At 40.7% G+C, this 12,389-nt stretch overlaps 1 protein-coding gene across 4 annotated transcripts in view; it reads left to right on the top strand.

Moving 5' to 3' along the window:
• Positions 1-4,361: 4,361 nt before the first annotated feature.
• The window catches only part of SSR1 (signal sequence receptor subunit 1), a 41,371-nt gene continuing 33,343 nt past the window's right edge, over positions 4,362-12,389 (top strand). For 2 of the 4 annotated variants that reach the window (XM_077770060.1, XM_077770061.1), the window contains exons 1-3: positions 4,372-4,573; positions 7,495-7,607; positions 11,550-11,637. In XM_077770060.1, coding sequence (XP_077626186.1) covers positions 4,495-4,573; positions 7,495-7,607; positions 11,550-11,637 — 280 coding nt within the window. In that variant the 5' untranslated portion in view covers positions 4,372-4,494. Of the gene's footprint in view, positions 4,574-7,494; positions 7,608-11,549; positions 11,638-12,389 lie in introns of all 4 variants that reach the window. The other 2 variants (XM_077770059.1, XM_077770062.1) reach the window with 2 other exon arrangements.

Below are 12,389 nucleotides of genomic sequence, written 5' to 3'. Positions count from 1 at the left end.
AAAGCCCAGTCGGAATAGGTGGAGAAGAAAACTGAAAGATGAGCTAGTGAAGTTTTACTGTGTCAGAGAGCAGGGAGATGAGGCTGTTGCTGAAGGAGGACAGGGGCCATGGGGAGTTTTGTTTTTTAAGTTGGGCATTATTACCATATGTCTATGTTGATGGGAGTGATAGATTGGAGAAGTAGAAATGTATTATTATGAGCTAGAGAAAAGAGGGCTATCTTCAAAACACAGGTTTTTGAGCAGGGGATAGGATGCAGACCACAAATAGTGGATGCCCTTGGTGGGCCTATCAACATTTTTTTTTTATTGTAACAGAATGGAGGGCAGAGCCTAAGACTACAGAAGGAAGTAAGTGGCGGGTTTTGTGGACAGTGATCAGGTAATTGTGTTTTTGTCCATCCATTCTTTTCAAGGCTATATAAGCTGGGGAAGTCTGTGAATTGTGCAGAAAGAGAACCAGATGGGAAGAGTGCCCAGGAGAGAATGTAGGACCTCCTCCTAGATTGGGAATTAGGCTTGGAGAACTATGACTTATTCGAAAGCTTTCCTTAATTTTTTGTTTCTTTTTCCTATCGTGCCACCTTTTCATAAGGAATTTCTTTCAGAGATAAAGTATAGCACAAAAAAACCCAATTCTTTTCTTTAGCCCTTGCTAGGTGAAAGAACACTTAAGTCTTTGCTTGCATGTAATAAACAACGTTTTTTTTTCTTGATGTTTTTTCATTTCCTATTAAGCCTACAATTAAACTTTGGTTGCAAATTTGTGGAGAAGAGATGTCACTTGTAACAATACAACAAACTCAACAAATATTTTCTGAGTTACCATAGAGCATACTCTTCTGTAACCAAGACTCCAAGGCACACAGATCCCTGGCCTCAAGACGTTTACAGACAGGACACATAATAAACTATATATTGTATTGAAGGTAGTAAGCGCCGTGAGTGAAGGAGAATAGAGAGAAGGGAATAGAGAGTGTGGGGGGAGGGAAGGCTGGAGGGTTGTGATTTTAAATTAGGAGGTGAAGGTAAGCTCTCAAAGTAACAGTTGAGCAAAAGTTTAAGGGACATGAGGAAGTTCCTTGGCTATGTGGTAACACGGAGATATGTAAATGAACAAAAGCTGGTGCTTAATGAGCCCATTTGCCAAAGAGGCTGAAGGAACTCTTACATAATCAGAGAAAGAGAAGGCTCCGGTTTTACAAATTCTAAGGGAATACAATGACAAAAGTAGAAAATCAACTGTGGATTTGCCTGAGCTGTATGAAGAGAATAACCAGGATGTGGTATATTCCTGGAAAATGAGAAACTTCAGAGAGATAGGTGCGGAGAATGGGAGAGAGAATGGGAGAACATGGGGAAATATTTAGAAAGACCTATTTAAATTAGTAGATAGATTCTTTTCCTTTTTTTAAGATTTTTAATAAATCTCAGCACCCAATATGGGACTCAAACTTACCGTCCCAAGATCAAGAGTCATACTCATGCTCTACTGACTGAGCCAGCCAGGTGCCCTTAAAATAGGAGATAGATTCTTTTTTAAAGTTTTTTTTTTTTAATTTTATTGTAATGTTTATTTTTGAGAGAGAGACAGAGTATGAGTGGGAGGGGCAGAGAGAGAGACACACACAGAATCTGAAGCAGGCTCCAGGCTCTGAGCTGTCAGCACAGAACCTGATGTGGGGCTCAAACTCATGAACCATGAGACCATGATCTGAGCCAAAATTGGACAGTTAACTGACTGAGCCACCCGGGCACCCCAGGAGATAGATTCTTAATTCCATAAATCAAGGATTGGAACCAACTAAGGAGTAGAGCTCTGGGTGGGCACTAACAGGAAATCTGCTTATTATTGGGAGAATGTAGATCATAACATAGGATTTGTAAGCACCAAGATCAGGGTAGTATTTTACTTCCCCGATCCACAAGCAACTACTTTCCATTTTATTATTATTTTTTAATGTTTATTTATTTATTGTGAGAGAGATAGCTAGCAGGGGAGGGGCAGAGAGAGAGGATAGAGAATCCCAAACAGGCTCCACACCCTCAGCTTGGAGTCCTGGGCAGGGCTCGAACTCATGAATCACAAGATCATGACCTGAACCCAAACCAAGAGTTGGACAGTCAACACTGAGCCACCTAGGCACCCCAACTACTTTTTATTTTAATACCAATTGGACAGTCACATAGGTTTCTTTGTTTTCTATTTCTATGTTTTTATTTTTCCTAAATTCTGCATATAAGTCACTTCCAGAATAGGCACACTTTATTTGCCCCTGATGAGTATTTAGTAGCTGGTTGTCTGAAGTTCAAGTCCCAAATAAAATCAATTAGTAATCATTTAATACCTCGTGTGGCAGTCCTAGTTTAAGCCTAAACTGATTACCCTCACTGGTTCAGGTTGCTGTCTAAACACGTCCTGAGAACCAGAGAGACAACCTACTAGGAATCTTCTTTGAATTGTAATGAGAATCCTCCCACGGGAAATTAGTCCTCCGAAGGGAATGAGAGTGAGACTTCCTTGGTCCAGTGAGGAGAGAAGAGGTGACTTTGAATACTGTATATAACTCCTATATTTTTTGTTACATGGTTTACACTGGATTCATTCTGGTGCACAGAGAAAGCAGCAAGTTAACTAGGATTCCGCTGTCAGAGAACCTGTCATACATCAGGAACTCAGAAAAGGCCTGATTTGAAATGCAGGAAACAGAAGGTGCCGCAAAGTTGGGGAGGGAGAGTCTTCCTGTGCCAGTAGAGTACTCAGCAAGGTTCAGCAACAACGTAGTGGCAGTGGTCTTGGTGGCTTTGGCACAGAGTGGCAGCTTTGGCAGCGGAGCACAGAAACAGAGACAGCAGCAGAGTAGGAGAATGCCCTCTCAGGGAGTGCCACCCTTCTGCCAGGTGTTTTAGGCATGTAAAAAACCAAAATTGGGGGCACCTGGGTGGCTCAGTCCGTTAAGCATCCGACTTCAACTCAGGTCATGATCTCGCAGTTTGTGGGTTCAAGCCCCTGCATCGGACTCTGGGCTCTGTGCTGATAGCAGGGCCTGGAGCCTGCTTTGGATTCTGTCTCCCCTTGTCTCTGCCCCTCCCCTGCTCATGCTCTGTCTCTGTTTCTTAATAATAAATAAATGTTAAAAAATTAAAAAAAACAATAAAATTGAACCAAGTAAATGTGAAGAGCTAATCGGCTTTATTAAGCAATTCATGAATTGGGCAGCATTCCACCCAGAAGTAGAGGGCAGCTCTGAGGAGTTGTACAAAATGGAAAGTTTTTATAGGAAGGAGGGTGGGGCCAGAAGTTGTTAGCAAAAGAAAAGAAAGGGTTGTTTCAGGTCTGGTCACCTGCCCTTAGGGGAAGGACAGGGTGTCTTATTAGGTTGAATACCTTACCTTCTTTTGGGAGATGGAGAATGGCACATGTGACAAGATTTCCTCATTGATGCTGATCAGAAAATTCATGACTGACTGGTTAAGACTCCATTTCTGGAGGAAGTTGACACTGCAATTAAGTAGCGTATCAAGTAGCGTAAATTACTAACCCCTCTGTGTCTCAGCCTTCTTCTCAGTAAATAATATCCAGCTCATAGGGATTTTTAGAGATTACTGAGATTATACATGAAAGCACAGCTCTAAGAAACAGTGATAGGAAATAATAAGCAGGCAATAAAGGTTAGCTTGTTTCCTCATTTGTATGACAACTCACACGGATCCAGGCCAATAATACTTTATATTCACATTGTTTAATTGCATGAAATACCAGATTATTGGTAACAACCCAACTAGATGAGGAAACTGAAGGATACTGAACAGCCATTGCTGCCTCTATCTTATATTTGCCAAATGTTTGCCATATGCCAGGCACTGTTGTAGGTGATTTATAATTCTGGAATGTCGAGTAAGAATTTAAGAACTGTCAAAAAAAAAAAAAGAATTTAAGAACTGTCACTATTTAACCACAGGTGAAGTTGTGGGCAGATAGGGGGTAAGATCTTCCGCTGTATATTTTAATGTTTTTTGGTTTTTTTGAACAATTATATATTACAGAACATATTTTCGCTTTTTAGTGACACATGCGGGCACTTCGTGTTCCTTATAGCACTGTTACTTAAAATTATACAAAGACTATCGCGCGCCGGGCACCAGGCGGAACGTCATTCAAATGAAGTAACTACTTCCGACGCTAATTGATTGTGACAGGCGTACATGCAGGGCAGGGCAGGGCGAGCAACAAACCGCGGGTGTCTTTCTTGGGAACGTCTGACGAGGCGGGCAGCCCGTCACGTGACTCCTGGGGCTGCCGGCGCTCCGCGTCTCTCCCAGCCAAGCAGCCACGTTGGCGGCGTTCCTGGGCCAGAGGAGGGGGCGTGGCGAGGGCCCTTGCGTGATGCGTGCCCCGCCCCCTCCTGGAGCCCGGATGAAGAGTAACGCCATTACCGCCGGAGCCGCGGAGAGCACTGGCTGGCGGTGCCTGGGTGCCGGACCGGCCGCGCCATGAGACTCCTCTCACGCCTGCTTCTGCTTCTGTTGTTAGTGTTTCCCGCCACCCTCCTCCTCCGAGGCGGCCCTGGAGGTGAGGCGAGGGAGTGGGTGGCGGGTCTTGGCCGGGAAGGAGACGAAACGCCAGCGACCGCAAGTTTGAAGCTGGAGGCGGCAGCGGCTCCTGGTTCCGGCGTCCGTCCCGCCAGCCTCTTCCTACCGATTGCTCGACCCCCGGCCCGTAGTAGGGGGGTCTCAGCGCGCTCGGGCCGAGTCCCCGCTGGGGCCTCCGCCCCTTCCACGCGGAGCGCGGGGCAGTGCCGGGCGACCTTGCTTGGTGGCCGCCCGAAGCCTTGGGTTTCTCCTCTGGCCGGGGACCCGCGCCTGCAGCTGTGGCCGGAGTTGGTGGGTCCTCGGCTCCGGGGAAGGAGGCGAGGGGGCAGTGGGCACAGCTGCACCCCGAGCGCGCGCTGCAGCCCGTTGTATTTCTTCGGGCCGCCTCCGCTCCACCCCCATCCGCTCTGGGCTGACGTGTCTTTAGCTTCCACGCTGGGAGCCCTTCTTCATTCATTTGCTGAAACCTTTGGTCTCTACATACTTAAACTCTTAGAGCATCTTTTTTCTGGCCATCTCCCCGTTTGTCAGCACCCAGTCGGTCTGTGTTCCCAGGCGTCTTCGTTTCGGAAAAACTCCACATGTTCGCCTTCATTGTCCACCCTTACTCCCAGGCCGACCGAGGAATTCTGCCTATTACTTGAGCCCTCATTTTTCTTCTTTCGTTTTTCTGTTAACTGTTTTTTTGTTTTGTGGGAAGCATCGCTTTGCCGGGGAGGGGGGAGGCGGTGGGACTCTACTGTGACACGGTATGTTTATTTCGGCTTATTCTTTCCAACAGTTAACCTGGTGAAAATAACTTAGTAGAACATTAATGATGTGGAAACTTGGCTTTTTGCCCTGGCTCTATCTTGAATTTCAGTTTTCTAATCTGTAAAATTCAGTCTGACTAAATGATTACTAGGATTGCTTTCATTCTGTAAGTTCAAGCAAGCTGTGTGGCAAAATGAATGATAGTGACAGGTACCCACGAGTGGTTTTGCAAAGAAAAGTGAAGTGACTGGGTTCTACTTAGTGCATAGAAAACCAAGTGAGAGAATTACTGAAACCTGTTAATGAATTCATTTGCAGGTTTTTTTTTTTTAAGTTTTAAAAATGTTTTATTTCTGAGAGAGAGAGAGAGGCAGGCAGCATGAGCAGGGGAGGGTCAGAGAGAGAGGGAGACACAGAATCGAATCTGAAGCAGGCTCCAGGCTCTGAGCTGCCAACACAGAACCCGACACGGGGCTCGAACCCACAAACTGTGAGATCATGACCTGAGCCGAAGTCGGATGCTTGACTAACTGAGCCACCCAGGCGCCCCATCATTTGCAGGTTTAAAGAGGGATCCTTTTCCTTTATGAGTGGCTTGCTGGTCTGTTCTTATTTTTTGTTGTTGTTTTTAAGAAAATTTGACAATTGTTTAGAATCTAGACTATTTTTTCAGATTTTAAAACATTTTCATTTTTAAGAAACATTAGTTCAGTATCTGATGCTAACTAGATGTCTTTAAACATTTTTTTTGTGAGGAATGGTCTTTCAAAGAATGTTTTCTCTTCATTTTTACAATTGAAAGTTGCTAGACTTTTAGGGACAAAATTGTTGCTGGTTAACGTTAATATCTGAAACGTAGGGTGAAAATCCATTATATATATTGAGAAGTCTTGACATTGAAGTACAGCTTAAAATTATGTGACCATAGATCTTTTCTTACTGGTTTTAGAAAATGATTTGTAAATTATGAATGCACTATTTGAGTCTTTTTTCAGCAAACAGTAGAAGCTGTTTTTCATTTCGCAATGTGTGAATCCGTGTTCTTTAATATTTTAAATAAATCCTAAAAGCGGGTAAGAACTCAAGGAAGTGGAGAAAACTTAAAATGCATAGCCCTTAATATGCACTGTTTTTCCTGGGTATTGCAGCATGTACATATGCTTCCTTTCCCACATTTTTCCCCCCTCTACTGAATTGCCACATCATCATTCTTTCTGAGAAAAGTTGGAAGAATCACTAGGACTTTGAAATTTCTTTTTTGAGAGTCTTGCCTGAAATAGATTCAATGTGACTTACTTAGAGTACTTTTGCCTATAAAGCTATAATTTCTTGGCCTTACAGTTATGCTTAATTTTTAAGTGTAGGGAAAATAAAAAAGTACTTAAAACATGTTTGAAGGTATATGCAGAAATAAATGCATGTTTTCAGTGCTCTGAACCCTGAAGTTACCAGTGCAGTTTTCATTAAATCATACATGTTTTATGCAAGCTAGTTTTTACCATGGATGCCATACAAGTGTATGTTTCTTGAAAGTATATGTTATCTGGCTCTAAGACGTAGAGCTATAGTCAACTTTAATAACAAATGTTTCTTGCCTACTTATGGGGATTGCTGTTTTCCTTTAGACCTCAGCAGGGTTTTTGTTTGTTTATATGGTTAATGGCAGGGATTAAATTTTGGAGCATTACTTATTTATTTATTTATGAGAGATAGCACTACTGGGGGAGAGGAGCAGAGGGAGAGGGAATCTCAAGCTTGATCCCATGGACCCTGGGATCGTGTCCTGATCCGAGATCAAGAGTGGGACGCTCAACTGAGCCACTCAGCCTCTTGGAGCTTTAAAACAAACTTGCTGAAAGTTTTTTATTTGAGCCTCCAGGCATCTTTATTTTCGCCAGTTCATTTTCCCAGTGATTACATTCTTTTTAAAATTAAACAGCATTTACCATTAAAATTTAACATATAATTGGTAAGACTATGAGTAAAATAAAATCTTGAATATTCTAGATACATTGTAATTTGTCCTCATTCAAGTGAACTGAGAGATTGAGTTACTCTAAGGGGAAAAATGTGTCGGCTATACCTGGAATTAAAAATCATTGGTATGACGGGAAACGGTTAACTACTTGTTTTGTATTTTATTATTAGGCTCATTAGCTGCGGCTCAAGATCTTACAGAAGATGAAGAAACGGTAGAAGATTCAATAATTGAAGATGAAGATGATGAAGCAGAGGTGGAAGAAGATGAACCCACAGATTTGGTTAGTGTTCTGTACAATGTAATTCATGTATATATCATTTCCAGAATTTATCTTTTTATAGACAAATTTGGTATTAACATTCTTGCTTTTAGAGGCTTGTTACTATGACCAGAGTGGATTGAAGTTGGGAGAATAGAGCCAGTCTTTGAGTATGGATTATAAATACTTTCTTGCCCAGGGAGGGAAACATGAAACAAAGAACAGTTAAAGATCATACGGTCATGAGTCTATGAGGGTAATAGTATAGTGGGAATAGTACTGAACCCATGTTGATAGATTTGGGATGAGTACTACTTAGCTTTTTGACCTTGAGTAGCTTATCTCTCTGGATCTCATTTGCCTCTTCTTTCCTTCATTCAGTAAGCAAGTATTTACTGAGTCCCTACTATACTTAGCACTGTTCTGGTGTGAGGGTAGGCCAGATATTTTCTCTGCTGTCATGGAGTTTCTGTTCTTGGGGCAGTATATGTGTGTTCTGCTGCCAGGAAGTGAGGAGCAGGCAGTAAATAGTATATAAAATGTGTCCTATGAAGAGGAAGGGGCTTAGAGAAGATGTCTTGAAAGTCCTCCAGTTCTGAAACTTTTACTCTAAAATTATATTATGACAGCAAGAATGTTGGGCTAGAATCAAGAACATTGCAGCGTGCTTCTAGCTAATTTCATTTCCTCTCTTGGACTACTGTGATATATCCTACACATTTTTTTTTCGTTACTACTTTTAAACTCCAGAATTGGTCCTCTTCACAGTCTTAGCAACACATTGCCTTCAGTGTCAGAAAGTGAAGGCTATCAAGTGCAAACAGTGACAAGTTTTCTACTTCTAAATATGTTATTCACTCATCCCTTCTACATTTTCTCCTTAAAAAATAGGGAGTTGTCTTTCTTTACTCTCTTCCAAGGCTAGCCCTACCACCTGTGTTCTTGTCCCCCTCTAGTCCTGTGGGATTCTGCATAATTCTTTTCTTCTCTAACTTCACATGTTGATCATTCTCAGTGACTTGAGTCTTTCAAACAGTATATGCATATACAGTATTTCATATTCCACTTTGTATTCTCCACTTTAAGTTGCTACACATTTTATCTTTACCAGCACGTTTCTTGAAAGAGTAAATGTACAGCTTCTCCTATTTCACATTTATTTTGTGGTCTAGTCCTGTGTATCTAGTTAAACTGTTCTTGCTAAGTCACCACTGACCTAATTGTGAAATTCCTGGCCTGTTTTTCATTGTTTTCCTGTTTGAACTCTGCTTAGCATTTGTGGAATAGAGTACCCCTTCCTCGAGTCCCTTCATGTTGCCTTCTGACCCTCCCCCTTTAGCTTCTTCTGCCCAGCTTCAGCTGTTTGGTCTTTCCACTACCTTCTTTCCCTCTGCTCATCCCCATAATGTTAATGAAACCTGTGATGTCAGGGCTCCTGGGTGGCTCAGTTGGTTGAGCGTCCAACTTTGGTTCAGGTCACTATCTCATGGTTTGTGGGTGCTTGGAACCCTATATAGGGCTCTGTGCTGACAGCTCAGAGCCTGGAGCCTGTTTACCATTCTGTGTGTGTGTGTCTCTCTCTCTCTGTCTCTCTCTGCCCTTCCCCCACTTTTGCACACGGATGCACGCATGCGCTGTCATTCAAAAATAAATGAACATAAAAAATAAACCTATGGTTCCAACCAGCACCACCTAATAGTTACCTTCAGGTCTTGTTTCTAGCCACTTACCTTACTGAACTCCGTACCTTTATTTCCAGCTCTTTGCCAGTTAGCATCATTTGGATATTCTTTTAGTACCTCAAATTTTATTGTATTAAGTATTTTTTTAATTGTTTATTTTTGAGAGAGAGACAGACAGACTGTGAGGGAGGTAGGGGCAGAGAGAGGGAGAAACAGAATCTGAAACAGGCTCCAGGCTCTGAGCTGACAGCACAACTGACTGAGTCACCCCCATGCCCCTTAGTACCTCAAATTTTATATGTCCGAATGGAATTCAGCTTTTAGGATCCATCCCACCTTCATAAGCTGTTTCCTGTTTTGATACTGCTCTAGTGATTCAAGCTCTTGACTTGTTACTCCATTTCTTTATCCCACAACCCATTACATTAGTGCTATTTTCAGGCTGATTTCTCTTCACTGTTTCTCGAGCATACCCTTTCCTCTTTAATACAGCTTAGGGTGCCTACCTTCTGGTCTTTGGTCTGTTTTCTCAAAAGTGAAAATTGACTGACTCTTAACTAAATTAGTGGTATCATTAAGGATACTTAAAATATAACATTATATAATTGCATAGTCATCAAACAAATGTTTGAGTGCCTTCTTTTGAGTACTAGCTAAGTGTGGAGAATTTTTTTTAAAATTATTAATAATTTTTTAATTTACATCCAAGTTAGTTAATATATGTTATTTTTGCTTCCCTTCTCTTATATTCATCTGTTTTGTATCTTAAAAGTCCTCATGAGTGAAGTCATATGATACTTGTCTTTCTCCAACTGACTACTTTCGCTTAGCATAATATCCTCTAGTTCTATCCACATAGTTGCAAATGGCAAGGTTTCATTCTTTTTGATTCCTGAGGTGTTTATATATATATATATATAAACACACAACCACATCTTNTTTATTAGTCCATCAGTGGGCATCTGGGCTCTTTTCCATACTTTGGCTCTTGTCGATAGCATTGCTATAAACATTGGGGTGCGTGTCCCCTTTTTTAAAGTGTAAGACCATTTATACTTTAAGTTTAAAACAGTTTTTTTTAAGTGCAAAGACTTTTGCCCCTAAGAAGTCTGTCTATTGAGGGAGAAGGTGTTTTACATAAATGAAAAGCAAAATGACAATAAACAGTGGTGCCCTTAAGCATCTCAATTTATTAAGGGCCTGAACATTTCAAATATATGAATATCTTTGTAATTCTCATTGATGCTTGGAGAAGGACTGCACTGAGGATTAAAATTGTAAATTAAAATTAGTTCATATTTTGTAACACCTTTATGAAGATACAATTTACATATCATGGTATTCTTTTTTAAACATGCAATTCAGTGATCTTTAGTAAATGTACTAAGTTGAGCAGCTCCGAGTTTTAGGACATTTCTGTCATCCCAGTATGATCCTGTCCATGTTTTCTTTTGTTTCTTTTTTTAACCATTTTGTGCCAAGTTGTGTGACATCTTCTCAGAGGAAAATTGTTCTCTTAATCAGGATAGAAATCACCTTAAGGGTGAGGACAAGGTGCTTGAGAACAGAAGTCTGACCAAAGGGCCACAGGCCAAGTCTAGTTGTCCTTATTCTTTTACAAAATTGTCTGTGGCTGCCTTTATGCTGCAGCCTCAGAGTTGAGTAGTTGCCAGAGGGACCTCATGGTTCCCAGAGCCAAAAGTACCTGATATCTGGGTCCTTGGGTTGGTGCCATTTTCAGAGTATTGTTTCCTTCACCCGTGTTGTGGGAGGATGGGACGGTAGCAGGGGAGACTCAGCTTGAGACTTTTTCTTGTAAGGTAGTATTCCCGGCATTTAAATTAAGGGGTAAAATGAATACTATTTGTTTTAACTAGAAATTAAATGTTCCTTTCAAAGATACATCTTAAGCCTTTTTTCAAACTTTACAGAACTTTACCAACCCATGCTTTTGTACCTTGAAGTTTCAAGTGTGGTTTGAGTACCTGCAGCCTTGGCATTTTCTGGGTGCTTTTAGAAATACAGAATTTCCAGTTTTCCCTAGAGCTGCATCATAGCTGCATAAAATCAATCCCCAGGGGTTGGTATGCACTTTGCTTTCTGGCCTATAAATTTTACTTCAACTTATGAGATGCATTGAAATTCATATCACTACTAATCCCAGCAAAGCCTCAGAGAAGCAGTATTTTGTCCCAAATCTGGTGAAGTCATTTTTTTAAGTCATTATTCTTAAATGGTGTATTTTTACCCTATAATTACTTTTTAATGTTGTTTTTGTTAGGCTGAAGATAAAGAAGAAGAAGATGTATCTGGTGAACCAGAAGCTTCACCAAGTGCAGATACAACTATCTTGTTTGTGAAAGGAGAAGGTAATAGAGAGATGTTAGTTTTAATTCAGACATAGGAATTTTTCAAATGACAAGCTCACTCTTATGGTGAAGAATCAGTAATGCTTAAGACCTTTATTCCTCTTCCTCTCTTAGATTATAAATAAGTATGTAAATATGTATTTCAAAAAAATTCTCTTGTATGTGTACCTATATCTTTAAGGTAGTATTCCTGGCATTTAAACTAAGGGGGAAAATAAATACTGTCCATTTTAACTTGAAGTTAAATGTCCTTTTGAAAGATAACTGTTTTTAAACTTTTTTCAAACTGCCACAGTAAACTAATTTGTATTTTGAGTGTAAATATTAGTGAATTCTTAAATCTGTATGATTAGGCCTTGATTGGAGCCTAGGTTTCAGTAAAAGAAAATAAATATAATATCTTCTATTTATTGAGGGCTATATGGCAAACACTGTTCTTGGTATTTTGCATACATTACTTAATCTTAACAGAAACCATATGAGGATAGTTACTGCTGTTTAGTAGAGAGTTTAGAGAGGTGAGGAACTTGTCCAGGATGACTCAGTTGGTAAATAGATTGTGAAGACAGACCCAGATTTGTCTGTACCAAAACCTCTGCTAAACTAGGTGAAACTCAGCTCTGTAGACCACAATATAATCATTGAAGACTTCTTTTTTGAAGTTATTAATTATCTTGGTCTTCTCAAGTTGTGTTTTATTCTCACCTACATTCCAATTTTATGCCTACAAAAAGTGTGATATCATTAAGAGA

This window comes from Crocuta crocuta, unplaced genomic scaffold, assembly GCF_008692635.1.
Source record: "Crocuta crocuta isolate KB4526 unplaced genomic scaffold, BGI_CrCroc_1.0 scaffold24, whole genome shotgun sequence".
NCBI lineage: Eukaryota > Metazoa > Chordata > Mammalia > Carnivora > Hyaenidae > Crocuta > Crocuta crocuta.
The sequence above is the reverse complement of the archived record's forward strand: the minus strand, read 5'-3'. Positions and strand labels throughout refer to the sequence as shown.